Source organism: Stylophora pistillata, chromosome 1 (assembly GCF_964205215.1).
Source record: "Stylophora pistillata chromosome 1, jaStyPist1.2, whole genome shotgun sequence".
NCBI classification, from domain to species: Eukaryota; Metazoa; Cnidaria; class Anthozoa; order Scleractinia; family Pocilloporidae; genus Stylophora; species Stylophora pistillata.
The window spans coordinates 24,716,797-24,744,296 of NC_142519.1; the positions used below are offsets into that span (position 1 = coordinate 24,716,797).

The window sequence follows — 27,500 nt, forward strand, 5'->3', positions numbered from 1 at the left end:
CGGCGGAAAATGACCCCAAATCCTAAAACACGGAACGGCGGAAAATGACCCCAAATCCTAAAACACGGAACGGATAGCAGGGCATGTTGCACAAATTTTGTACAAAGACACCAAGCGCTTGGCTCATTTATCCCCACGACGATAACACGCGTGACTAAAATTAAGTGTTATTAATTTTTTTCTTTTACTGAGTGGTATAAATAATAATGAACCATTATGCATGAAAGATAGCTGCGTTTTCGCGTTGTTAACCTGTTTAGTTACCTTTTGTTATGCAAAATTTGCCATGAGTTTTAGTCGCGGCATAAAAAGTCGCACAGCATGTGAAAACCAACTCGACATACCACATTACAATAAACAATAGGCCCTTTGCAGCTAGTTGGTCACGTGCCTAGCAACGCCGAATTGGAGAGCAAGCTTTTCTGCAAAACAAATCGAATGAGTCTCATGAGCGTCCTGCGTGTGCATATCTGAAAGGCAGTTATTTTGAATTCAAGCGTGAAATACCCTTCCATCTCTCAAAATCCAATACGCTTAGCATATAATTATAGCATTTAGCACATCTTCGAATCGGAAAAGTCAATATTCAGCTGGGATCGCGGCAAAAATATCAGCGTCAAGTCGACCACGAGTTACAGACATGGCCTCTCCTTCAGGTATGTAGACTACAGATCTTGTCTTCTTGCTGCACTTTGATAGCGACGTGTGGACGATTAATAGAAGTAGAGAAAAAGAAAATACGTTAATTCACTACACGTAAAAGTTTAGGAGCTGTTTACTACCGATAAACATAGAATTTTGGCCATGGATTTCCCCTGAAACTATGATGATAGAACCAACAAAGTTGTTTAATTCACCACTAGAAGTACAGAGATATTACTCGCCCAATTTAATGATCGTATGAATTTGAAGATTTTTACCAAATCGTTAGACTTATGTTGCTCATGTTCTTGTTTTATTGCTTTTTTTAGCTGAAGAGAGCCAAGATCTTTCAATATTTCCCTCGCTGACCTTCGATGATGTCGGCCAATATGCAAAAAAAATGTCTGGATGCACTAGCACAGCGAAGGCATACAAGTTTATGGCAGAACCTGGATATCTACACGAGATTAAAGGTCAGTAATAAAATCGAGTATTTCTTATTTGTTTTTCTCAATCAGAATCTTATATTTATGTTTTAATGTTTTAGTGATACGGGCCAACGACGCGGTGAAAATTACATCGAAATGTTTTCGTTCGATGAAGAAGAACGAGCCACCTCATTCCTTGGAAGTTTCTTCAAGCATGGCTAATAATTCTTTGTCTGGAAGGTGCTCTTGTGTGGCTGGATCAGGAGGGTATTGCCATCATGTTATAGGGCTTCTCTATTATCTGGCTTTACTTAAACAACTGGGGCATCGAACTCTGCCAGATGATCTAACATGCACCAGCATGAAGCAGCGCTGGAGTGTGCCTAGGGGGAAAAAAATTGAAGCAAAGCAAATTCAAAATGTACTTGTGAAGAAGCCTCAGCTAGGCGCATCCTTCAACAAATACATCAAAAGCAACCTGTACTCCCCATCACCAATATATGGAACAATGACTAAAGAGCATTTTAACAGTCTACAGCCAAAGCCTCTGTTTGTAACCATTGTTCCTTCTGAGCAGGACCTGAGATCTGTTTCATTTGTCCCAAGCAAATTTGGAAATGTCCCCAAAGGGTGTTTGATTTCTTATCAACAAAAAATGTCTGCAGACTATTTAGTAAATGATTTTACCTGCACTGCATTTCCAGATTTACCACTTGAGAGTGCAAATGATAGATTTCAAAATAATGTGTCTGTGTGCCTGGAGGCAAACCAGCAAGCCCTATTTGACTCTCTTTCTGTCACAAGTGAGATTTCTCTCAGGGTACAAGAAGAAACAATTACTCAAAGTTTAAGCGAGACTTGGCGTCTTTTGCGAAAGAAGCGGATAACAGCAAGCAAGTTTGGTACAGTTGCCCGGCGAGTTTCAAATTTTGAAAACCTTGTAAGTCAGCTGAACCCGGCAAGATTTGTTCAAACTCCAGCAATGAAGAGGGGTGTAGAACTTGAACCCCATGCAGCAACAGTCTATGCTAATGTAGCAAAAAATGGCAGAGTGAATTTATTCCCATCAGGATTAATTATAAATCCTAAATGCCCATGGTTAGGCTGCAGCCCTGACCGGAAAGTTTATGATTTGGATGCCCTTGGTAGTGACCAGAACCCCTTTGGTTTACTGGAGGTTAAAGTTGTTAGGGAGGGGGCAACCTCATTTGATGATGTGAGATATCTTACCAAGGATAATACTAACCAGTATTCTTTAAAGAAGAGTGACATTTATTATTACCAAGTCCAGTGCCAGTTGGGCCTCACTGGTCTAGACTGGTGCGATTTTTTCAGTTACATGAATGATGACATGTTTGTCTGCACAAGAATCCTTTTTGATCCCATTTTTTTCCAAGGGGCTAAAGATAAGGTGGACATTTTTTTTTTCAATTACTATCTAAGCTGATTTGCCTCTAGTCTTTGCTTACTCTCAAGACTGTATTTGTTATGAAAAGATTTAGCTTCAATATTCTTTTAACCCATTCTATATTTGCTCTAATTTGTGTACAACTATATTAGATTTAAAAACTTTTCTAAAATTGGTGCCAACCAGATAATGTCAGGATGAGGGATGAGGTGATGTTGACCCATGGAATGCATGGAGCATTTTTTTGCAGAAACAGAAATGTGACCTAACTTTCTTGTTAGTATTTTTTAGCTCTTTTAGCCAAGGTTTTGTTATTTACTTGCATCATCATACTCAAATTCAAGAATTAAATATATGTGGTAATCCCCCAATTAACCAAACTTAAAAGAAAAACACCAAAAATGTCCAATATTATGTTTAAAGAGCAATTGATTCAGAAATACTATATCCAGTAACAGTTGACACCTTATAATAACAATTAAAATTTACCAAGACTCATTATGACTACTTACACTTTTTGTAATAGTTTAAATATTTAATCCTTCTGAATGATCTTCTAATCCAAATGAGTGCACTACATTGTAATGTTGTCACTTTGATAAGATTAAGGGACCTTGAAAATTTGTTAGAAGACAGGCTATAGAATAGAGCTGGTTAACTGAACCTAAAGTTGAAAGAGGAACATCGGAATCCAAAAAGTGATACTCCTTAACCCTTCTGATGGCACGTTCTACATGTATTCTAAGGCTTGCAATAGTTTTGGTTTTTTGCACATCTTGAGTTGAAAACTGCCCTTGATTTTCCAGAAAAGGAGGGATGTTTAACTCAACATTATACTCCTGTAGCATGTTACCTAAATCAAACCCCTTATCTGCCATCACTGAGTCTCCTGCTTCTAAGAGGTCTAAAATACCACTACATCTTGTGATTTCCCTGTCGCTAATCCCTCCAGTGTATAAAGTGGAAACAAAACATATTGCTCCATGAGGGGTGATTCCAATAAGACCTTTCAAAGTTGTGTTGCTCTTATAGGATGAGTACAGCTGTGACTGTAACAACAGGGATGTGGGTGTTTGCACAAAAATCTCTGTGCAGTCTAAAATCACTCTGGTGCTAGGATAGAGTTCTCTGAAACCCTCAGGCATGCATCTATCTACATCTGCCCTCGAGGGCCAAATGATTTGACTTCCAAGAAAAAAATACAAAAAATTGGACCAGGTTACCAATTTTCTAGAGACTGATGATATATGAATTGCAAACCTATCAGCAAGATCTTGCTCAAATAATCCAAGTTTAAGCCGAACAAGAAACATAAACATTTCATCTATTAGAAGCATATTTCTGGAGGCTGGTCTGTTTTCTCTCTCTCCAGAGGCATAACAGTAGGTCATTACTTCAGCACTGGGTTTAATAAAATTAAAAAAAAGCTTAATATGTTCATTTGTGGGAAAGCCAGTGTAAAATTTTATACTCTCGTTGTCTGGACCAAATCTCTCCAGACCAAATTTACTTAATGTTGCTTTAGCCTTGACATTTCTTAGCTCTTCTTTAGCTGCAGCTGCTTCCTTTCTGCTCGCCTCAAGCTCTCCATGCATGGCCAGAAGCTGAGCCTTCAGAGACTGCACCTCTGTTTCCACACTTTCCCTGCTTTGCATTGCTTCACTTTCCACTCCATCAGTGTCACTATCATCTGTTTGAGTATCTCTGCAAAGAAAGCCAAAAAATTTAATATACTCATATAGTTTACATAATTTTAAATTTTAAAACAATTACATCCTTCTAGAAATTGAAGAACCTGAGGTCTGTATATATACTTTTTAACCATACATCCCTTCTACAAGGTTTCACAAATGCTTTCAATAGCAGTTAATATTTATCCAAAACTGATACAGTATTTAAAAATAAGAAAGAAGCATTCTAGTCTAGACTTATCATTGTAACCTCATAAACTCAACGATGCATTAAAACATAACCAAAGAATATATTACCTGTCGACATGTCGAATAATCTTTCTTCGTGCTTTGAAGGAGGAATTCCAGTTAAAATTCGATGGAACAGCACCTCTTTTCAGTCGCTGGCTACCAGACTTGGTGGGGGGAAGGTAATCTTCCTTGGTAAAGTGCCTTGAGCATACTCTCGTACTAGTTGTTATCTAAATGGGAAAATTTATAAGCCATTAGACACAAGTTGACCGAACAAATCCTTGCCAAATGCTTTGAAAATCGAAATGTCTCTATAAAATACCTTGAAGTCAGGACCTTCGTCTCTTCGGATTTTCACCAGCCATTCCTTCTTCAACTTTTCATCCTTGGTACGACCGGGAATGCGATGGAAACGCAAATCTTCGTGGTACCTTGAATCCCCATTACATAGGGGAACACAGCAATGGTATGCAGAATTTTTTCTGCCCGTAATGGATTGTTCAACTGACTCGTCCATATCGATATCTACAACAATGAAAACAACGCTTGTTGGTTCCGACACCATAGTCTTGAGGGGAATAAGCAGCCAAAATTCTATGTTTTTCAAAAGTAAACAGCTTCTAAACCCTAAGGCGTAGTGAATTACTGTATTTTCTTTCTTTTTACTTGTATTAATCGTCCAAACGTCGCTATCAAAGTGCAGGAAGAAGACAAGATCTATTCTACATACCTGGAGGAGAAGCCATGTTTGTAACTCGTAGTCGACTTGACGCTGATATTCTTGCCGCGATCCCAGTTAATATTAACCTTTCCGATTTGAAGATGTGCTAAAAGCTATATTTATATGCTAAACTTACTGGATTTTGAGAGATGGAATGGTATTTACCGCTTGAATTCAAAATAACCGCCTTTCAGATATACATACGCGTGATGCTCAAGACACTCATTCGATTTGTCGTCGCAGAAGAGCTTGCTCTCCAATTCGGCGTTGCTAGGCACGTGACCTCCTAGCTGTCTGTATTGATTTATTGAAACAATAATATCTCATATGCTTGTAAATGTGAGAACATCACAGGAACGTTTTCAGGCTTCTCAAAATATGACAACGTTCAGCCCCAGCTCCAAACTTAGACTAGCGTGAGAGCAAGCCCTCGTTACGAGCCCTTCAATACGAGCGTTTTTTCATCCACGAATAAGTTCTGGGACTTGAGTAACACTAGTTGAAGCGAGGTTTGCAGGGTGTCACGCGCGTGGGAATTTCTCATGGCGTGAAAAGACAAAAGAAAGTTAGCCGAAGGAAGCCGTCAAGAAGAATTTGAAGAATTTCTTCGCGACCAGGTGTCCAAAACACCACCATCCTATTGTGAAATTTACGGCTTACATATCAGCGAAGAAATAAACTTTCTAAACAAAAAAGAGGCTATTTCACCAATTCGTTCAGCGGATTTCTTCTGTTCCTCAACAAATTGCAAATCATCAATTCTATGGCGTTTAAATTGCCCTTTCTGAAAGGGAAGTGTAATTCAGACGGATCTTTGGATTGTCATGGTTTACCATTATTCGAGTGGAAGCATTTGCGAGACAAAGAAGAGGCTATCGGTCGAGGATCCTATGGTTTGGTTTTTGTGGCGAGAAACAATTCTGAGAAGGTCGTTATCAAAAAACTGTTAGGTGAGGACGAGAAGGAAAAGCGTCTTTTCCTCAAAGAGGCAAAAATACTCCATGGGATTAAAAGTGAACATATCGTTAGGTTTCAAGCTGTGTGCATGGAACCGTGTGCAATAATGCTTGAATATTTGTTTTTCGACTTCGCTCCCTTCGGCAGCTCAGAAATTGTCAGCAGTCTGGACCGACTTTTACAATATATTCACATTAATGAGGCAATCGAACAATTTCCACTTCAAGAAAAGATCGCCCTCGAAACGGCGATAGGGCTTGCACATTTGCATGACCTTGGGATCGTCCACCGTGATATAAAGCCTGCCAAGATACTGGTCTCCAACCAGCATTATTGCACTTTAAAAGACAGCCACGAAATTGAGAAAGCTTTTCAAACTAGGCCGATAATTTGCAAGCTTGCTGATTTTGGAGAAAGCCGATCCGTTATTAATCAAACAAATAATGTGTGTCGCATGGTTACGAACAACCTTGCCCGTGGAACGCCCGCTTATCGTGCACCAGAAATATACGGCTTCCTTCTGCTAACTTTCTTTTGTCTTTTCACGCCATGAGAAATTCCCACGCGCGTGACACACTGCAAACCTCGCTTCAACTAGTGTTACTCAAGTCCCAAAACTTAGTCGTGGATGAAAAGACGCTCGTATTGAAGGGCTCGTAACGAGGGCTTGCTCTCACGCTAGTCTAAGTTTGGAGCTAGGGCTGAACGTTGTCATATTTTGAGAAGCCTGAAAACGTTCCTGTGATGTTCTCACATTTACAAGCATATGAGATATTATTGTTTCAATAAATCAATGCAGACGTGACCAGGAAACGTGTCAAAGTTACAATTGTTTATTGTAATGTGGTATGTCGAGTTGGTTTTCACATGCTGTGCGACTTTTTATGCCGCGACTAAAACTCATGGCAAATTTTGCATAACAAAAGGTAACTAAACAGGTTAACAACGCGAAAACGCAGCTATCTTTCATGCATAATGGTTCATTATTATTTATACCACTCAGTAAAAGAAAAAAATTAATAACACTTAATTTTAGTCACGCGTGTTTTAGGATTTGGGGTCATTTTCCGCCGTTCCGTGTTTTAGGATTTGGGGTCATTTTCCGCCGTTCCGTGTTTTAGGATTTGGGGTCATTTTCCGCCATTCCGCCATTCTGCCATTCCGCCGTTCCGGCTTTTAGGGTCGCCCTAGAAAAACAATATCTTTTGACTCAGAAAATGAAAAAACCTGTAAACGTTTAACTGTGACCGGCATTACTCGGTTCAGTTATAAGTACGCCTTGAGGACCGTTCTGATTTGCGTGACGGAGATGTCAGATAATGCGCGTGATTACGAAGAGATTATGAAATTTTGTGAAATAGCAGTTCCTTCCTGCGTTGTAATCGAGTGTCCTTTCTAGGTAAGAGCAAGGGAGGAATTCCATCCAAAGTTTTTCTCGTCGCAACCAGGGGATCACAACATTCCTTGTAATATATCACCTTGGAAGTGCGATACCTGCGCTGTCTTATGGGTATGAATTCTTCCTTTCACAAGCCTTACTCAGTTAGGACATAGTTAGTGAAAAACGCCCCCTGCATTACGTAGTGAAAGAAGAAGCCTATTGCCTCATTTGATACTTATAGCTTCAAGCCAGCTATGACGTTGGTTATTATTAACAGTTTCTAAGAATTCTAGACAGTTAGACAGTTGAAGCTGTTTTGAGAATGTTGCCATTTTTAAAGCTGAAACGTGGAGTGTACCCGTACTTGTTCCGGACGTTCACAGAAGATTCGCGAGGTCAATTTCGCTGGACTCGTTGACTTCTAACTTTCCAGATGCATAGTTAACTGTTGTTTCTTATTTTTCCCATTAAGTAAAGGGACGCCGGCAATCAAGGAAGTCAGAGATAAAATAAAAAAATGTAAATCTTTTATTTTCAGTGCCAGACATGATTTCAAAAGCTTTATCTTTCATTGCATTGCTGACCGTGGTATCAGCTCAATATAAGCCAACGTTGGAGTCATTGGACTCACGTCCCCTCCCCACTTGGTATGGGGGAGGCCAAATTTGGTATTTTCATGCACTGGGGGGTGTACTCAGTACCATGTTTTGGATCTGAATGCTTTTGGTATTACTGGCACAATGGTGAGCCTACTTTTGTGGATTTCATGAAGAAGAACTACCCACCCAACTTCCAGTATGCAGATTTTGCTCCAATGTTTAAGGCAGAATTTTTTGATGCAAATATTTGGGCTGAATTGCTAAGCATGTCTGGTGCAAGGTAAATTGTTTGGGAATGAGTAGTTTTACGGTATGAATTGTTTATTTAGTAAGCTTTTATATGCTACTGAATATTTTCTGACATGGCTAGTCAGGTTTGTTCCCAGGGTCCTCTTTTCTTTCATGGGGCTGAGCTAAGCAGAAAGAGGCCCTGGGATCAAGGTTTGGCCCATCTATGATCCTAATAAATACTGATGTTTTATGTAGTTCTGTTAGAGCTCTTTCAGCAGGTTTGAATGGGAATGGAACAGAACAGAGTAGTTGACCTTCATTAACCTGCACAGTATGCAACTAATTTATCATTCAGGTCATGTATGCTGAAAGTAAGAAAAAAACAATTTAAATTCATCAGTTTTAATATAATTGTAGTACAACCCTTCAACACTCCTCTGGTAAACTACAAATATAAGTGTGCCTTGCTGTCATTGACTTGAAGCTGAGGTGTGTATCAGTCTGATTCCATTGTTTATATCATATTTATATATAAATCTTAAGTCCCAAATTTACAATCACTATTTGATCTGAAACAGTTAACTCCATTGTTATTTTATTTCAGGTATGTAGTCCTGACCAGTAAACATCATAAAGGTTCGACAAACTGGAGATCAAATGTATTACAATTACAATTACAATTTATCACTTATAGAGCGCTATTTACAATGACAGATCAACAGCGCTTTACAATCAATCCTAACCCGCCCATCCCACCCCAGGGGAGGACATCCATCACACAGTAATCTCGTGCGTGGGAAATTAACGTCTCCTACCCCTAACCCTGTAGGAGACGGGACCTCCATTTATTCGTCCCTATCGGAGAAGACTAGAATATCTAACCATTTCCTGATGTTATAGAAAGGAAGCGTATTCTTCTCAATTATTTTAAGACCTTGAGTGTTGGTCCGGCCGGGGCTCGAACCCTCGACCTCCCGCACAACAGTCCAGCACTCTATCCATTGAGCTAACCGGGAGGTGGTTAGTATGTTTCCCATAGCTATCCCTATGTATCCCATGATACATAGTTTCCCATGTATCGTGGAACTGGGACTCTGTTGACAATGGTCCACACAGGGATCTTGTGGGTATACAAGTTCTCTTGTTGCTTTAAAAAAGATTATTCCGTCTATGAAGTGAAATAAATTGAGGATGTATCAAGGAATGAGATGGATGAGTCAATACCTCAAATTCAAGATCATAGAGCCTCAGACCTGCAAAAATATCAAGATTTTGGGAACTTGTTGATCCAAAGATGTAAATGAGATCAGGGAATGGAATAACTTTTTGTATGGGTCTGAGGTTTCCTTGTATTTCAACTCCTAAGACCTAGGCAAGTTACCATTGTAGTCAGTCATGATAATGCAAACCAGTTGATTTATTGTTTTATGCTGCTTCAAGTCCAGTTTTTTTTTCTTCAGGGGAACTTGCTTAAGCCATCTGTAAAAATACCTATCTGAAATTTGGACTGTACCACTCCCTTTTTGAATGGTTCAACCCTTTGTACTTCAAAGACCAAGCTAACAAATATCAATCACAGGATTATGTTAAGGTTAGTGTTTACTATGAAGATATTGGTTGCTGTTCTTAATAATGTTACAAGTAATTCTGTGTAAGTGGGGAATGAAGTGGCCCAATGGTTGTTGCACTAGAGAACAATAGGAAACATAGTCCCCTACTAGGTTCACCCACCTAAACCAACCCCAACCCACCCATCCCACCCCAGGGGAGGACATCCATCACACAGTAGTCTTGTGCATGGGAAATTAACGTCTCCTACCCCTAACCCTGCAGGAGACAGGACCTCCATTTATTTGTCCCTATCTGAGAAGACTAGAATATCTAACCATTTCTTGATGTTATAGAAAGGTACGTAGCATATTCTTTTCAATTATTTTAAGACCTTGAGTGTTGGTCTGGCCGGGGCTCGAACCCTTGACCTCCCGCACAACAGTCCAGGGCTCTATCCATTGAGCTAACCGGGAGGCAGTTTTGTGCTCTGTTCTTGCATGGTCAAGACACTGTACCCTCACAGTGCCTCTCTCTGCTCCAGGCCCCAGTTGTTCGAAAGATGGATAACGCTATACACTGGATAAATCTCTATCTGGTGGATAGCGCAGTACGTTTTGGTAACACTTATCTGCAGGATAGCGATTTATCCGTTGGATAGCATTATCCACCCTTTGAACAACCAGAGCCAGAAGTATTAATGGGTAAGCTTTTGCTTGTGAAGGGAGAATGTGTCAAAATGAGGGTTGGGGAATGAGGTAATCTGAGACTTTGTAATTGCTATTAGAGCCCTGTATAAACATCCAGGACTCAGACTAAACAATTTTATTTATACATCTCCTTATTGCTACCATTACTTTACTCAGATCATTGCAACATATTGTTTACAGGTGGGAAATTTCGGTCAGATTTGTTATCCTTTTTGCTTTTTTTGTTGGGAGATATCAGCTCATACATCAAAATTTTCAAACAACAGCAATGTTACAGAAACTTGTGTTTCTTATAATGATAACTTAGAGTTGTGATGTAAATGGATACTTTTAGACTCACTGTAAGGGCTGATGACATTTTAAGATTGCGTGAAAAGTTTGAATGTAACCTGATTTTTCAAGGTATCATTTACACCCTTAAAATGTTTATTGCTAATTATAAGGTACAATGGTTTGGCATCTCATCTTTCAGTTGCTCCATGCTACGGAAACGAGAATTAAGTGCAAGGATTTGGGTTACTTGGCCCCTGTGTAGGAGTTAATCTTGCTGGATTTATTCATATGGGCAAGTAGGAGTTACAGGGAAGTGATCTTTTTTTTTCAGGATGTCCTTTTACCTGAGCTGTATGACCTGGTCAACACATTCAAACCACAATACCTATGGTCTGATGGGGCTGTGGGACCAGATACATACTGGACAAGTAGAGAATTCCTTGCTTGGCTTTACAATGAAGGGTGACAACTGATGGTGCCATGCCAGTTATTAGATCCACTCGGAAGGGATGTAAATTTTCAGTAAAAATTTTCATTAAAATGGGATTGATTTTTTTATTACAGTTTTCTCCATCTTGTTAGCATAAAACGATGATACAGTTGTGGTGTTTTTGTGTTCTTGCTAAATATTTTCTTTTTGAGTTCTGTGTTTCTTTGTCCTCGTCTAGAGTCTCGCTTAAGTCTCCTTATGGTCCAACACTTTTAAATGCTATCCATTTTCATAACTCTTTGTTAATAACCCTATTGCATCCAGAGGCTTGGTAATGGCTGTGTTTATTGTTTAACTGCCTTCTTAGGGAATGTACCTGGATGTAGGTCCTTTACATGGGCAGGCTCCTGCAAAATGGATTTCAAATGCAAAGGATACTGAATTGTACAATTACAGTTTTAAAAGGACTGGAAAGACACACCTTGAATAATTTGAAATCCAAGTTGAGGAAGGATTATAAAAAAAAACTGAGAGCATATTTAAAAGGAGATCTGGTTTGTTGCTGCAAAAAGTGTATACCTATCATTTCCAGTAAGAGATATAAGAAGGAGAGTAAATTTAGACATAAAAATGGAACACCATATCAGTACTTCCCCTTCTCAAGACATGATCACAGACATGATCCAGAAGAGGGCTATGCGACCTCCACTATCAACAGGCTCTTGCGCAAGCCAACATTACCAGTTTAGAGAATAGACGCGCCCACTTATGTCTTAAAGTGTGGCACAATATAAAAAATAATCCAGCCTGCCAGCTGCACCGTCTCCTCCCTCCCATGCAATCTGAGTGCCACTCTTACCACCTGAGGAGCAGTAGCAGTTCTAGCCGTTTTCAGTATAGAACAAAACACTTTGGTTCTAGTTTTTTCTCAGCAATGGCGAAAATTAACTAATCATAAGGTCTGTTATCTCTATTGTGGTATTTTATTTCCCTCTGAATTGTAAATTATTTATAATAGCCTGTAATCCCAGTCCCTCGAAAACAAATGTAATTTTATCTATTCCCGAAATATATATATAAACACAGTGTAATTGATAATTTTATGCCACCGTGTGTAGTTTTTAATAAACCATCATCATCATCATCATAAAATGGTAAAAGAGTTTAAATTCTGATGACAGTCTCAATTTTATATAGGCCACAAGTCCATTTCTGATACACCTACCACAAAGTATGCCTTAAATAACACTTCTCATTTATTTGTTATGCATTTGGTCTAGCCCTGTCAAAGACAGTGGTGACGAATGACCGCTGGTGTAGCAATGGATGCTCATGTCACCATGGGGATGTATACACATGCAGTGATCGCTATAACCCAGGTAAGGTTTTGCATCTTATAACGTTTATTTCTGAAGGAAATAAACGTTATGAAGGAAACGAATCGGCTGTTGATTGAGGCAACTGATTGTTGCAAAAGGAAGAACTCGATTTTACTACATACAAACCTATTTGCAATTGTTGCAAAAACAAAAAAAAAACAAAACAGGATCATTTCAGGATTAACACACTGATACAATTTTCTCACACAATGGTGAGACTTTTCAACAGAAATATTGCCTCTAGAGTGACACAGGCCTTACTCCTTTCTTTACTAGAGGCAATAAACGTGCACTGTAGCTTCTCCATTTTCAACACTTTCAGAAAAGAGGTAAGAGAAAGGTGTGATGTTGATAGACTAGGGTCACCTTACTTTCATATATATCCATGAATAAGGACACAAGTATCTTTTCCTTCAGGAAAACTCTTAAATCATAAGTGGGAAAACGCCATGACAGTGGACAAGTTTTCATGGGGATACAGACGCAATGCTGATATCATGGATTATTTGACTATTGAGGAACTGCTATATCAGCTCGTTTCTACTGTCAGGTATGAAGTAAGCATTGTTTCACACCCTCCACTGCAAAATGAAAATAAAATAAACGAATTCCTTTTCTTCACGCAAACGTTTTTCTGATTTTACAGGATGAGTTCATAGTAGCATTTATGGGTGGCATTTGCAAAAGATAGGCAGACACGCGGAGGGTTAAAATTAAAGGGGTGTTTGAAGGAAAAAGTGGGCTTCTTTTGCGTTCTTCTCGTGTAACCTCACGCTTGAGTGCGCCTTTTTAAATGTGCAATTATAACCACTTTGGCCTTCGCGACGAACCCAAGTTGATCGGCAGCGGAAACTAAAATTGTCTTCATTCTCTTTCAATGAGAGTGTAATTAACCACTTCTAAACAGGTGTTTGTTACGTTGCACTCGGGAAGTTTGCTGGTAAAGGATAGACGTGAACCTGTTTTACAGGTGCATACATCATGAACCAGATCCGAGTTAAAAAAGGCTAGGAAACGCGTTACGGACAAGAGACGCTCCTTTTGCGCTATTCTTGCATGACTCTGCCCTTGCTTGCGCCACTTACACTTACGCACGGTTGTCCAGCTAAACTCTTCGGTAAATCAAGGTTGATTTCCCCTTGTCTTTCCGCTTTTCGAAAAAAAATGGCATTTTTGTATCGTCTGTTAGTCATCAGCAAACAGACAGACAGACAGACAGACATCGATATTTATTTGCATCTTTTCGATGAGAAAGGGCCACTTTCTACGTAGGTAGGCTGAATTTCTTAAGTTGAACTCGTGAAGTAGTTGGAGTCTTCCACAGGCTGTTCTTATTAGGTCTACGAGTTTCATCCCTTGTTTCTATTGCAGTCTAAAACTTGATTTGATATTGTAGGGATAAGAAATGAATTGTTCGTCAAACGTCGTTAACTTGGTTACCCAATTACGCGAATTGAAGAAATTTATCTTGCGCTCACTCCTTATGGCGATTCTCTACAGCTGTGGAGGAAATCTGTTAATGAATGTTGGTCCCACTGCCGATGGAAGGATCATTCCTGCATTCCAGGAACGTCCTGTACAAATGGGACAATGGCTGTCTGTGAATGGTGAAGCTATTTACAGCACCAAACCTTGGAGAGCTCAGAATGACACTGTCACCAAAGATGTGTGGTGAGTTTGCTGCAATGATGAGTCAGCGAATGGAGGTTTTTCCCCATTGCAAGTTCGACTTGTACCACCTTTACACTTTCGCTCCCTGTACGGAACATGTTATGATTTGAAAAAGTAATATGTTCTGCCGTGAGAAAACGAATTGAAAGATTTAAGGGCGAACTCGCAAAGGTGGTAGGGAGCGAACCCGCAATGGGGCGAAACTTCTCTAAACTCTTTACTCACGAAGAGCAGGAGGTTGATCAGCACGAGTAAATTTTTCAAAGACAAGAGAAAAAAAGAATTTTACAGAGGCGCTAGAAAATGAGGGTCAAAACGAAACAGACAAGCTAACAAACAAGCAAAAAAGCAGAAAAAAAGAAAAACAGAAATATTTTACTTACCCCTTTGACTCCCATGAGTGACTGCGGGGACAAAATTTCTCCTTACAATATCACTGAATACAACAGTGAAAACAGAGAGGTGATGAGAATAACGAAAAAAAATATGAATTAGGGGATTATTAGTTGATCTAAACCAAATTCTCCAAACTCACGTCAGAAGAATTGTATAGCAGACAGTAAGGAGAATTACCTATGAGATCTTGGGAGTGAAGGGGTTCAGTAAAAAAGAAAAAAAAAAAAAAAAAAAAAAAAGACAGTGTATCAGCGCCCATATCCTAGTTGTGTAATGTTAGTGAGTTTTCGCTCGTTTCCTTCTTTGCAGGTACACCTCCAAAAATGGAACTGTGTATGCCATTGCATTAGTATGGCCATTTTCAGGTTACCTCCCTCTCGGAGCTCCAATGTACACGGATGAGACCCAAGTTACCTTGTTAGGTTATGAAGGAAAGTTTTCTTGGTTGCCAATGCTGAAAGGCGGCATACTGGTCAATGCTCCCTGCATTCCCGCCAACAAACTCAAGTCCAAGTGGGCTTGGGTTTTCAAGCTGGATTTCGTTCACTAAATCAGTCCCTATTTCATTGTCCACGAGCTCTTCCCGATTAGCCAATGTGAAGCCGTACCCATGATCGATATAGTTTATATATAATTGTATCTCAGATATACGATAGATTTAAGCCTGTCGCTTTCAAGATCTCATCAGTAATTCTCCTTACTGTCTGCCATACAATTCTTAGGAAGTTTGGTCGGGGAATTTGGTATTGGATGAACTAATAATCACCTAGATGATATATATATATCTTAGTAGACGTTTTGTTATGTAGTATCGCTGAGCATTTTTACGAGTTGTGCCGTATTTGACGAGCCCGTAGGGCGAGTCAAAATACAAACAACGAGTAAAAGTACTCAGCGATATTACACAACAAAACGTCTAATAGGAAATTTATTATCCAACACACCAAATTGTTATTTCAGTGCAGGCGAATTTCGCGGATATTTCTAGAGTACAGATATCGCGTGATATTTGTATTCGTCTCGCTCTTTACTTGTACTCTACAAAGCATAGTTGGATGATAGTCAGAGATTTGTAAGATTAGAGCTTGTGAATTGAGACCACCAAATAGACGTGAATAAACTCAAGGATATTTGCGATATTCATGACTGAGTTATAGTGGCTTATAACTTTCACATGTGATGCCATTTGGCGCATAACGCAACTGTATTTGTATTTGTTGTGAAGGCGATTTAGGTTGTTGGAAAGTTGACCTTTAGGTTAAATGACTTATAAGCAGGTTTAATCGTGGGCTTAATGACCCCTGGTGGACCGTACTTTTTTTCTGTCAAGGTTGTAATTGTTGCAGCAATATAGTCTCATCGATCATCGGATTGCAATTTAGTTACTAAGGAGTTACCGTGTCAACTGAGTAAAAGGGAACATGAGAACTACTTAGGGATGAAATCGCCCCATACCGGCGTGACGGACGCGTAACTCCTGTGTGGTGAATTGTAGAAATAACCTTATCACATCGTTTCATCTAAAGGAAGTTTTCACTGTTTTAACGAACAAGGTCTATAGGGGTAGAACTTACGCGCGTGTTGACAAGCCAAGCGTTTATCGACACGCTTCTACGTAAAAAAGCCTGCGTATATTTTGTGTACGCGTCGCTTACCTATGAACTGCACCTAGCATTGACACAATAAAGTTTACGCGATCGCGTCTGCAGAAAACTGGGCATCTTGACTGCGAAGCACTCATTCGCTTACTTAATAAATGGCTCACTAATGAATTAACGGCCAAAATTATCCGTAAAAATCGATGAGAATCCCGCTATTCCCCGGTCTTATTAAGCTCTGTTCCCATAGTGGTACCACAGCTAAGCAGGTTATCTTCCCCATTGAATCATTGAGCGTTTTTCTCAAATATCTTGTGTGGATGAGATATTCCCCTTTCAAGAAAATTTCGTTTGCTAGTTTTTTATGTTCTTAGTAAGGGTACGTACATCTGTTGAGACAAGGAAAGCAGTTTTTGGCAATTTATCCTTCGTAAGGCACCAATTCCATCAACTTCTTGACTGATCATCTATTAGACTGTCAAGTGCGACGTAGAAAAAGTCTCTAACTGGTGGTTCCTATTAAATGACTCTTAAGTGATGGCGGGAGGGGTGTGTGTACTTTTTCCCCCTACTTTAGACACCGTCTGTTTTCAACAGCTGTCGATCACAGGCGCCTTTCGATGATGAAATGCACCAATCACAGTTGTTTAAAACTGACTAATCTCGGCGCAAGATAATACTTTATTAAGGCGACTAGCAACCAGTCAACCGCGTCACTTGAAGCAAACTAGTAGCATTCGTAAGGTCGTGATCCACATCCACAGTGAACAGAACATAGAACGAATGTTAATGGTTTTATCATTCGCTCATCTTAGCTTGAAACGATTCCACTCTCCTATGTGCCAGCTCGCTAGCAAGTCCAACTTACTTACGATACAGCTCACATATTTCCAGGACAACTCGCCCAAAAGTCAACTCGACTTCAAGTCAAGCCTAAGATTCAAACTCGCTTACGTATCTACTCGCCCACGAATGGGGACTTGCCTAACCTGCAACGTGCCTTAACGTGCTATGTGTTTACTTACCGTTCCTTCAAAACCCGTTCACCACAACGAAATTGACTGAGAACAAACAATATCAAACAAACAAGAACATCAGATTTATTTCAAAAACCTAGTACCGGCCAACACCACAAATATTCACTTCCCTATATTTGAATCGCTTCCAGTCCCTACACTTCAAGGGTGTATTAAACCACTCCTTAAAAACATCAGTCCTATTCCACTTTTGTCGATTTAAGGACCCAAGCCCACTTTGATGGAGGTTTGTTGATGGGAATACCAGGAAATGTCACAGAAATAAAAGTCTGTGACCAGATGGTTTCCAAACAAAATCTCCTTCGTAACCTAACTTGGTTATTTCAGTGTCTTCAGTGGAAACTGGAGCTCCAAGGGTTAGCTCATTGGTTGATGGCCACTTGAGAACAATGGCATACACTGCATTAGGTTTGGATGTGTACCTAGAAGGTTTCATAGAGGAAACAATAATCAACACAAATATAAATGATGGAGAGAAAATGTCATGCAAGCTTGGACTGCACAATTCATATTCACTGCCAAATATAAAGTGAAAAAAAAACTAAAATGTTTAGCCAGGAGTATTATGTTTGCCATCCTCGCATCCCTCTTTTTTTATACATTAATACTTGTCAGGAAAAAGACCCCTACTTCTCTCTGTGACTTGCAGTAGGGTATGTCACCCTAGGGGTTCCCACGAAAGGCAGGAACAACCTTCCAGCATGTGCAAAAGTTAGACCCAGCTTCTTATCAAAATTACAACCTAACTTCTTTTCTAAATGACCTCTAAAAAAGAGGTAACTTCATGTTATCATATCTGGCCTGGCTATTCTCCTATGTTCACTCCTCCCTGCTGTTAAATTCCTTGCCAATCTGAATGAAGGCAGAATTGAATCCCAAATATGTTACATTTTGAGGAACCAAAAATATTTCTTAATCACAAAGGTGAACAAATTATCACCCATGCCCAACCAGTTGTATGCTCTTTATCTACTTTAATGTCAGCCATCTCTTTAATCAAATCCCATTGGCTTAGGTGGCTGTGGGCTTAAGATCAACATCTAAATATCAGTACATACCAGATATGTTTGTTGATTGCATCATTCTAAACCCTCCAAGGTTTAGTGCTGTAAATTGCTTCACCATTCACAGACAGCCAATCTCTCATCTGGAGTAAACATTCCTGAAGTATTGGTACAATGTTGCCATCTGATGTTGGACAGATGTTCATAAGCATGTTTCCTCCACAACTGTCATCAGAGATGTTTTGCATCTGAGTTTAATCAGAATACTTTTTATCATAGTTATAAAGAGAAAAGAGAAGACAGATTTACCAAAATCATTGCAGCTGGGTAAATATTAATGAATTAATGCCCACTGGTCCATAAAAATGGTAAGTAGTACCTGCTTGTGGGTCAGGTAATGAGAATGGTGTTAGTAATTTGTTCTCTGAATCACTCATTCCATCAATCAGTTAGTTCTGGAATGAAAGAGTAAAAAATCTGAAAAAAAAAACAAAACCATCCAGCAGTCCCTCGCTCTGTTCATCCATCCTTCCCTCCTCCAATCATCCCTCCTCTATAAATGCATCAATCAATCAAAACATTAAAATTTTTGAGCTAAGCCATGGTCTAGTGGTTATATTTAGCATGGCAAATTCCAGTTCTGTTGATCCAGGAGCTAGTGAGCCATGGCCTTGACATTGTGAAGAAACTTCACCCTCATAATGCCTCTCTCCATACAGGAGTATAAAATTGGAAACCATGAACTACCAGGGAAGCCTGATGTGATGGACCAGCGTGCCATTCAGGAAAAGTTCACATACTCCCAATTACATTATGCTACAGAAACTTTAGACAACTACCTGCAGTCATAAGTCTTAACAACACTGATTTCATGACAAAATCAAGGTGAACTTGAACAAAAATGGAATTATGAGTCAAAACTGAATACACTACCCAATTACAAAACATATCTTCAATAACTGTAAATTTCTATTTTTTTTTGGTTACCTTACTGTAGAAACCAACTGGAATAGAAGGTCATTCATTTCCAGAACATCCCTAGTTGAAAGGTCTCATCAGAAGCCCCAGGAATACCTGTCAATAGTCACTGCATTCTCCCATTTATGCATCTGAAGTGTTCCTAAAAGAATAAATTTAAACTAATATAAACAAAACATCTCTCCACATACTTGTTACATGCATAGGCTATTCTAGGGTTAGGTATTTTTTGTATTGGCTTTGCAGGTAGATCTAACATTAACATTTCATTTCCTCTGTTTTGTCCTACACTGGGATGAAACATCGGTCTTAACAAGTCATATACTTTTACACTAGAGAAATCAAACTTTTAATCTTAGACTAGAGCTGGCTGCCTTTCAAACTACTGAGCTAGACTGATATTGCTTTTGTTGTGACTTATTCAGCTGATGGTAATCAATCTTTTGCAGGCAAGAAATTTAGCCTTCAAGTCAAGTAGAAGCAACAGCTAATTTTATTGAGCAATGTATGGACCCTACAACTCAGTATGTTTACAATAAACTGTAGAATAAATGTCATGCTGCATACAATACCAGGGTTTTATTGGTCAATGCAGGTAAATGTTCCTCCATGGTGACATTTGCAGCCATTGTCACACCACCTGTCATTTGTCAAAACTATACCTTTTACAGGACTGTGGATAAAAAGAAAGCATGTCACAGGACATAAAGACAAGTAGTTAAACTAAGTTCTCTCTACCAAAGTAATGCTGTCACACATTTTGTTGCTATCAAGCAAAGTTAATTTCCTTCCTGGTGTCAAAGTCAAATTTCACTAACTTCACCTGCCCTTACTGCTCAGCTAAGATCTATATGTTAACCGTTTGTTTTGCCAATGTGTCAGTTCACCAACATCTATTCCCTAATGCACGAGGTTGATTCACCTACATCTAATGTCACTTCACCAATGCTTATATGTCAGTTTGCAAACGTCCAAAATAATTGCAATTAAAAATCGCCACATGCAGGAATAAAATTTTACTTTTGATTTGTACCTTTCATCATAAAGACATGCAAAAAAGTTGCAGCTACCCCAGTATGTGTCAGGTCCATGTGGTCCATTCACATACAGATACTCAGGTTTATATGTATTGATCAAGTCATATAGTTCAGGCATCAATACTTCCTGTTGAATAAAATAATCAAAAAGCCTCTCTCCCATTTGCCATTTTATTTTCAGGTACAGTAACAGTTACTGTAACAATGCAATTATTGTAGTAGGTAGGTTAAGTCAGAACTCAATAAAAGTGGCCCACACTGCCCCAGTATTCCCCTGTTTCCATGAGATTAAGAGCATTGCTTCTCCCCCAGGGTGGATAGATTAAACGCTGTTCCATTATAGATGACAATCTAGTATTTCATCAGGTTTCCTAGAAAGTTTTCCAATACCCATCTTTACTTCTGAGCAGAGAGACCCACTTTGACAATTAAGTATCCTGCCAAGGAACACCCAATGCCTAAACCTGGATGTCTGGACTCCCACTCCAGTATGCTACTAATCATTAACTGTTGAGTTGAATCAGAAGTAGTAGGTACCCATGTCAAACAAACTGATTTAAGACAGATGATGAACTTTATATCTAGCTAAACAATACGAAAGCTATGATAAAAAGAGGGATTTTCTACCAAGAGGGTCTCAATGGGCTGATGGGTTTTACAGCTGATGGTTAAAATTTTGGCCAGAGCTATCCATTCATTTTGTTTCTGATAAAGTTAGCAAAACAATTTTACGCTCAACTTTTTCTACGACTTATGGCTCAAACTTGTCAACTTTTATGCCTAACCGCTAAATTTTTTTGCTATTTTATGGCTACAAATGGCTAATCCCTTTGAGCCCCAATACCCATGATTTAAATCATACTTCACCTCCACTTAACTACGTGTTGTAAAATTATTTGCAACATCTTTCATATGTAAAGGATGAAACCATTCCCCTTTGGTGAATTGTATACCAAGGTGTTCTTCTCTCTTGTGTTTGTTACAAAAGTAAATAGAAACCACGGAATTCTGCAGAAGCTCAGTTAAGATATTCTTCAACAGTCTTTTTACTAGTATAGTTACAAGTCTTCATCCACCCGGATCATTACGTCTTTACCTTTGACCCCTACCCCACCCCTAATAAACGACTCACAGTAGAGTACCTCTAAAATGTCAATCATAAGTTGATGAATGAGGGCCAGACGCATATAACGCTGCCACGCTATCGGCGAGGAGAATAACTCTCTTCGATTGAATATCGAAGTATCTAATACCAAATGGTCAGGATTAATCGGCTTCTATAAAAACTATGAAAATCTGGGAATCGTGTCTTTAAAGAACGCAAAAGAACAGTTGATCGCAACCGACCGTTGATGAAGTTTTGGGTGAGTATAGTTCATGAAATAAGCTGAAAAGGTCGACATCAAATTTAGATATTGTTTTCAATACTTACAATTGGAACAATTCGATTATTTTTTTCCTTATTTTATTATTTAGAACGCGGCCGCACAGAGGATTAAACGGTCTTCGCGACTGAAAAACTTTTAGAGACCAACAGGTGAGTTTCCAATTGTACGATAGTGTGTGTGTGAATACGTACAAAAATCGGAGATAAAATTGAAGCTTTTATATTCAATTTTAGTTATTTGTGCTTGTTTTCAACTATCAGAACTGGCTCAACTGTTGATTTAAATGGATCTTAGAGAACGTGAACACTTAATATAAAATTTTTCAAAGCAGCAGATTCTGGAATTATAGGGCACCACGTTGTTGAGTGTTGGCGCAACCTTCGGCATTGAGCGCAAGCACAGCGCAGACACCTACGGCCGGAGTATAAAGTCATTCAACAGATGTGGTTTTTACTCTTAAAAACCTTATTTCTGTAGGATTTTGTCGCAAACTGATGTACGACTTTGCGTTTCTTATCTGTGTTTGATCCACGAACCAAAATAAAATTTGATCAAATAAAATTTCTGGTCGGGAGGCAAATAAAAGAAATCGTAACTGACGTTTGTATTGAGTCAAATGCTCTATGCCTCGAAAGGGTTTTCTGACAAATATTTCTAAAGTATAAAAAGATCAATCCTGATGTTTTTTTTCTTCGATCAAAGAAATAAAGATTTTATTTTTTAAGTAAGAGTTTTTAGCATTTTGAACTTGTTTTCCGTACTCACTGCATCGTTTATCGACGAGTTGCAGCTTTTCCACTTTTAAGTTGACTGCTGATGTTTTAGCATCTTTCGACAAACGTTGCTTGGTCATCAAAAATTCTGTTACGAAAGCTTAAAAAATTTCGCGTCCGGTAGATGATCTCTAAAATTTAAAAACTGTAAGTAATCCATTCGTGAAAGTTGAATATGATGGTCTCCAACTGCATAAAATGTTTGCAAACTTCAATAACAAGTAGTTTCCATGGAACATGGCCGACAAAGAAATGCATTGCGTGGGTTGGTCTCGTGCATGTGTTTTGGCAAACATCTCTTTCAACCCTGCTACAATTGAATCAGTGTTTTTTCATCCATCCATGTTCGAGATATATCACAAGTTGTTATGAAATTAAGACCCGGAATTAATAATTGCACTGATTTCAATTTGCTTCCGTTTCCTTCCAAATGTCCCAGAATATATGATCTAGATATTTACGAATTCGAAGAAAACCAGCGAGCCAGCATATTGGCGTCATTTACTCTCTCTTGTTAATGGAATTTTGTTCAGTTTTCGTCTTTTCATCTTGGAGTCTGAATCATAAGGCTACGGGCGTCTTTAAGCAGTGTTAACGAAACCCTTTGGAACTTCCCTAGAAAAGCAATGAAGATGAGGATTCTCTAAATGAAATTTCCCGAAAATACTATCAGGTCTGAGAGTCTCACTTTACACTAAGTAGCAATAAAGCAATTATTAAACAACAAACATATGAAATACATATATATGAACTGCGGTTATGAAACGTATATGTGCACGATCCTTCGCAGTAAAGCACTATTTAAGCAATAGTGAAAATCAGATCTGAAAAAATTTTTTTTCAGGTCTGATTTTCACTATTGCTTAAATAGTGCTTTACTGCGAAGGATCGTGCACATATATGTTTCATAACCGCAGTTCATATATATGTATTTCATATGTTTGTTGTTTGATTTATCATCTACGGGTTTATGTCGAATTAATTTGATGGCCTGCTCCCAGTTGGCTTGTTAGCTCAATTGGTAGAGCGCTGCACTAGTATCGCAGAGGTCAGTGGTTCGAATCCCGTACAGGCCTGAATTTTTTTCAGGTCTGATTTTCACTATTGCTTAAATAGTGCTTTACTGCGAAGGATCGTGCACATATAAAAAGCAATTATTAGCCTTGTTAGTTTAATTAGGGAACACCAAGTGATAATAATTGGCTCTGTCGATGCAAGGTATGAAAAGAATGATTGTATTCTTCTTTCAAAGTTCTATTCTAACATGAAGGGGTGAAATTTTCCCGGAAGTTTGAATGTGTTGACTGACTTAGTAGTCGCCTTACTCGCCAGAAACGAGAGATCAGTTGACCAGAGAGACAGTGTACGAATTTACAGTCAAACCTTTTGTTCTGTTTTGTTTTCATGTTTGTACTTTTCAAGGTACCGGATCATGGACAGCAACGAACAAGCGCCTGCTTCCAGTCGGGAACAGGAAATGCCCACAAGCCAAATGAATTTAAGTATTCCCTCAGAGTTTTCGCTGAATGAGCCATTAAATTTTGGGTCATTTCCTTTCGAGCAACAGTCTCGATACACAAAGATGTTGCCAGTTTCTTCTGTATCAAGGACAACCTCTTCCTGTTATCCTAATGGGCCAATCGGGCCAATCGCTGCCCAGAATCTCGAGCAAGAAGTACCTCCATATATGGAAATGATGTCTTCACGTTCACGCTCTAACCACGACATCTTAAGTAATCCCTACACCCCCCATGGGAGAGGTAAGAGCAGCGAGGTCGTTTGGTGCAGTAGCAAAATGAAAATCCCTCGGTATGTGTTTCATCCGAACGAAGCACTGCGACCACAGCACCACCTCCTTAATCCAAACAACTCATTCCAGCCCGAGGAACCTTTGAACTGCAACAACATCCAGATGTCCGATGGTCCTGAGGAGGTTGAAGGCAGTGCCAACATGCTTCGGTCAGACTTCAGACTGAGTAACTCGAGCGAATACAGCCAGTTACAGGAGCAAACCGCAATGCAATGGACTGGTAATTACGCGGCTTTGTTTTTAAACCAGATGGCGCAGTCTGTGAATAGGAACAAAGCTTTTAACAACAACCCCTTTCGTTATATACCAATTGAGAATCAAGGTCAGGAAAGCACAAATAACGATAGCCTCCGTGTAGTACCACCCCAAGGACACGGGCAACCACTCCTCGCTACACTGAACACGAGTGGCGCACAGGCCACTAGGGGAAGTAGTTCAAACGCATCTCTCAATGGTGCTTGCCATAATTTCACTTTACAATGCCCCAACCAAGCATGTATATTCACTCAGAACGCCACTCCCTCCCACGCATATACTGGGGCGACAAACTTTGCACCTTATCCTTTATCTATCCAGCCATCTGTGCCCTTCTCTCCGATACTCAATGCTATGGGTCCAGTCAATTCAGATGAATACTCGAGAGAAAGGACCAACCAAGAGGCGATATCGCATACGTCTTTCTCAACAACCAATCGATGTAGTTTTACACCGGTAGGGTACGCACTTAATCACGTACCCCTCTTGAGCTTTCCACGGGGGCCAGGTTATCAAGCTTCCGTTTCGTTTAGTCCCAGAAAAATTCCGCTTCTACAATACCCAGACCCACAAGCCATGTTCCGCGAAGCAAACCTATTGACTCTTGACCAACCGAATGAGGATCGCGTCGCTCCCTACACAAAAACGGAGGGTAGTATTCCTAAACCTTCCACCACTCCAGGGGAATCGCTCCCGCAAACTGACGAGACTCCATCTGAGAAAGAAGATACTACCGCAAGTGTATCTGACAAAAGAAGCCGCCAGACCCGCCAATGTAATATTTGTCTTAAAATGTGCGCCGGTGCCTCTTCCCTCAAGGTTCATCTTCGAACGCATACAGGAGAAAAACCCTTTACATGCAAGGTTTGCCAAAGAACGTTCGCGCAAGCTGGGGGACTGAAATCGCACATGCGCAGTCACACAGGAGAGCGTCCTTACAAATGCGATGTCTGCGACAAGTTTTTCACCCATTCCACAGCTGTCAACAATCACAAGCGCACGCACACAGGAGAAAAACCATTTGTGTGTGGCCACAAAGGCTGCAGTAAGAAATTTGCTGATCGGTCAACTCTTACCAAGCATAACAGAGTCCATACAGGGGAGAGACCATTCGAATGTCCACATTGCAAAAGGAAATTTACCCAGCTGGGGAATATGAATAAACATTTGAGGTGCAAACATATTGACAAGAAAAAATGATTAGTTTATCAGTAATTACAATTATAATGCCATTTTCTGGCCTTTGGTGTTACGGAAGTTTAGTGGTTTTTATAAAGAGATTCAGGTTTCTCCACTCGCATTTCCGCCGCCAATGTTTTTAAAAAACGTCCATAGAACTAACTGCTACGCGCAGAGACTGTTTCTTTAACGTCGTAGCGTTTTCATTACAAGCTGTTGTTTGACACAATGATTTTGGACTTTTAAAAACGGTCCACAACCCTTCATGCACTGAGTGATATGTTTTGTAGGATCATGAGTTAAAAACTAATTGCAAGGCAAGGTTCTCCTGATGAAAGTAAGATACTTTGACCGTAAGGCTATTTTGGTCAGACGCTCTGATTTTACTCCGCAAACAACAGGTTGGGACACCACTGAAAGTAGATGGCCACAAAAAGCCGACAAACTATTTTAGAGAGTTCTAAAAGTGGGAAATTAAACAGTATTGAATATTTTTTAGATAGAAAACCTTTGTTACAAAGATAGCCTACCAAGAGAGGATATGAATGAGTGAGTGGCACTGTCGAGCATCGGGATCCCCGAAAGGAGCGACTTTTTTGTGTCCCGTCTCCCATTGTCTTCCCTAACCTGATTGCGGGGTATGATGATGGGTGTGTAGAAAGTCGTCCATCATTCTTTTCTCCTCCTCGCAATCCAATAGCGCAAGCATGATGAGGACGACTGGGTACGAACATACAGCTGAAGTTGGCGACAGTTGAGCAGTTCGTTCGAGAATTACCCAGAATCCCTAGGTGTTTCCCAGTGGCTAATTACTGGCGCATAAGAATGTACTATGACTTAGAAAATTTAAGTCAAAAGACAGACGACCACACCCACACCACTAGGTAGTCTTGTTCAATGGTTTAACCCTTTCACTCCCAAGATCTAGTGTTCAATTCTCCCCTCCCACTGCTACACATTTCCCTGTAATTTAGTGATGACAATTTGGTGTTAGATCAATATTACAACTTCTACCTGATAAGATTTGAGTATTCTCATGACCTATTTACTGGGTATTGTGCGGATATCATACAGATATCTTGATGAGGAGGTTGATGTTAATCATTTCTGGGAGTTAAAGGGTTAATACACAACACAGTAAAAACTTTGAAATAGTAAACATGTTCTGCAAGCGACTTATCCACTTTAAAATAGTAATAATCAACGTGTATTCAAAACAGTCTTCAATGTTGAGTTTTAAAGTAAGTTATTACAATAGTTGAGTTTCTATAAAGGTTCAGGAGTAGTAGTAGTTACTTCGTAAAAATCAAATTGTACCATTGATGTAATTAGGCATGTTCACGTATAAGTAAATAAGTAAAACCAAGTAAATGCAACTAAGTTAAGGTACCACGATAAAATAAATGGATCTTGGGTTTAAATTTTTTCAAGGTATTTCCTGCCCATCTTTGCTGGTAGGTCCAACCCTTTTGATTCACGAGAGTATTCGTGTAAAATGATTGGTCAGTTTTGCTGTGATGTTGTTGGCAACAACTATTCACTTGATTCTGATGATGACTTCCGCACAGGTCGTCGAAACGGCAGTCACTACCACTGACAACAGTCCTTCTCAGGGCTACACTCACCCGGACGATCACACTACACTTTAACACACAATGCTAAAATAGTCTTTAGCCTCAGTAAGATCGGGATAATTAATTAAGGTGCCTTTATCTTGAAACAACACCAAATTCTACAAGCTTATT

The 27,500-nt window shown here is 39.5% G+C and overlaps 5 protein-coding genes and 2 pseudogenes across 9 annotated transcripts in view; 4 read left to right on the forward strand and 3 right to left on the reverse strand.

Annotated features, from left to right (window-relative positions):
* The first annotated feature begins 354 nt into the window (after window positions 1–354).
* LOC148741788 (uncharacterized) lies at window positions 355–2,976 on the forward strand. Its single transcript, XM_088746783.1, has 3 exons — window positions 355–656; window positions 972–1,115; window positions 1,190–2,976. The coding sequence occupies exons 1-3, from the start codon at window positions 641–643 to the stop codon at window positions 2,515–2,517; spliced, it is 1,488 nt and encodes a 495-aa protein (XP_088602909.1). The 5' UTR covers window positions 355–640; the 3' UTR covers window positions 2,518–2,976.
* LOC148741789 (uncharacterized) lies at window positions 2,881–5,408 on the reverse strand. 2 transcript variants are annotated; one of them, XM_088746782.1, is made up of 4 exons: window positions 5,131–5,408; window positions 4,723–4,925; window positions 4,467–4,630; window positions 2,881–4,182 (listed from the first exon to the last, which is right to left on the reverse strand). In XM_088746782.1, exons 1-4 carry the CDS (start codon window positions 5,144–5,146, stop codon window positions 3,069–3,071), a joined length of 1,497 nt encoding a protein of 498 aa, XP_088602908.1. In that variant the 5' UTR covers window positions 5,147–5,408; the 3' UTR covers window positions 2,881–3,068. The 2 variants fall into 2 exon arrangements, with proteins under 2 accessions (XP_088602908.1, XP_088602907.1); XM_088746781.1 differs by having other exon boundaries at window positions 4,723–5,408.
* Window positions 5,409–5,419: 11 nt separating this feature from the next.
* LOC148741790 (uncharacterized) lies at window positions 5,420–6,738 on the forward strand (annotated as a pseudogene).
* Window positions 6,739–7,919: 1,181 nt separating this feature from the next.
* LOC111331176 (alpha-L-fucosidase-like) lies at window positions 7,920–15,835 on the forward strand (annotated as a pseudogene). The gene is made up of 9 exons (XR_015993342.1): window positions 7,920–8,338; window positions 8,894–8,946; window positions 9,363–9,416; window positions 9,750–9,880; window positions 11,152–11,282; window positions 12,505–12,629; window positions 13,047–13,179; window positions 14,130–14,300; window positions 15,006–15,835. The product of XR_015993342.1 is annotated as an alpha-L-fucosidase-like (transcript).
* A 1,536-nt stretch (window positions 15,836–17,371) lies between these two features.
* On the reverse strand, window positions 17,372–23,307 carry LOC111331159 (tissue alpha-L-fucosidase-like). Its single transcript, XM_088746796.1, has 6 exons — window positions 20,347–23,307; window positions 19,886–19,986; window positions 19,323–19,455; window positions 18,715–18,790; window positions 18,390–18,583; window positions 17,372–17,753 (listed from the first exon to the last, which is right to left on the reverse strand). Exons 1-2 carry the CDS (start codon window positions 20,511–20,513, stop codon window positions 19,893–19,895), a joined length of 261 nt encoding a protein of 86 aa, XP_088602922.1. The 5' UTR covers window positions 20,514–23,307; the 3' UTR covers window positions 17,372–17,753; window positions 18,390–18,583; window positions 18,715–18,790; window positions 19,323–19,455; window positions 19,886–19,892.
* On the forward strand, window positions 21,823–25,870 carry LOC111319728 (uncharacterized). The gene is made up of 2 exons (XM_088739207.1): window positions 21,823–21,887; window positions 23,934–25,870. Exon 2 carries the CDS (start codon window positions 23,944–23,946, stop codon window positions 25,774–25,776), a length of 1,833 nt encoding a protein of 610 aa, XP_088595333.1. The 5' UTR covers window positions 21,823–21,887; window positions 23,934–23,943; the 3' UTR covers window positions 25,777–25,870.
* A 1,027-nt stretch (window positions 25,871–26,897) lies between these two features.
* LOC111331175 (ectonucleoside triphosphate diphosphohydrolase 8) overlaps window positions 26,898–27,500 on the reverse strand; it is a 9,885-nt gene continuing 9,282 nt past the window's right edge. For all 3 annotated transcript variants that reach the window (XR_015995964.1, XM_088746795.1, XM_088746794.1), the window contains one exon: window positions 26,898–27,500. This exon is cut by the window's right edge. The gene's annotated coding sequence lies outside the window, so the exon portion shown is untranslated.

Excerpts from the sequence above, each read along its gene's own strand:
- LOC148741788 (XM_088746783.1), top strand. Across the intron at positions 1,116-1,189 it reads ATATCTACACGAGATTAAAG|TGATACGGGCCAACGACGCG; the intron begins GTCAGTAATAAA and ends TTAATGTTTTAG.
- LOC148741789 (XM_088746781.1), bottom strand. The coding sequence starts at position 4,965 with ATGGTGTCGGAACCAACAAGCGTTGTTTTCATTGTTGTAGATATCGAT. Across the intron at positions 4,631-4,722 it reads ACGAAGGTCCTGACTTCAAG|ATAACAACTAGTACGAGAGT; the intron begins GTATTTTATAGA and ends TTTCCCATTTAG. Across the intron at positions 4,183-4,466 it reads ATTATTCGACATGTCGACAG|AGATACTCAAACAGATGATA; the intron begins GTAATATATTCT and ends CTTTCTTTGCAG.
- LOC111331159 (XM_088746796.1), bottom strand. The coding sequence starts at position 20,513 with ATGGGAGAGAGGCTTTTTGATTATTTTATTCAACAGGAAGTATTGATG. Across the intron at positions 19,987-20,346 it reads GCATGTCTTTATGATGAAAG|TCCTGTAAAAGGTATAGTTT; the intron begins GTACAAATCAAA and ends TTTTATCCACAG.
- LOC111319728 (XM_088739207.1), top strand. The coding sequence starts at position 23,944 with ATGGACAGCAACGAACAAGCGCCTGCTTCCAGTCGGGAACAGGAAATG.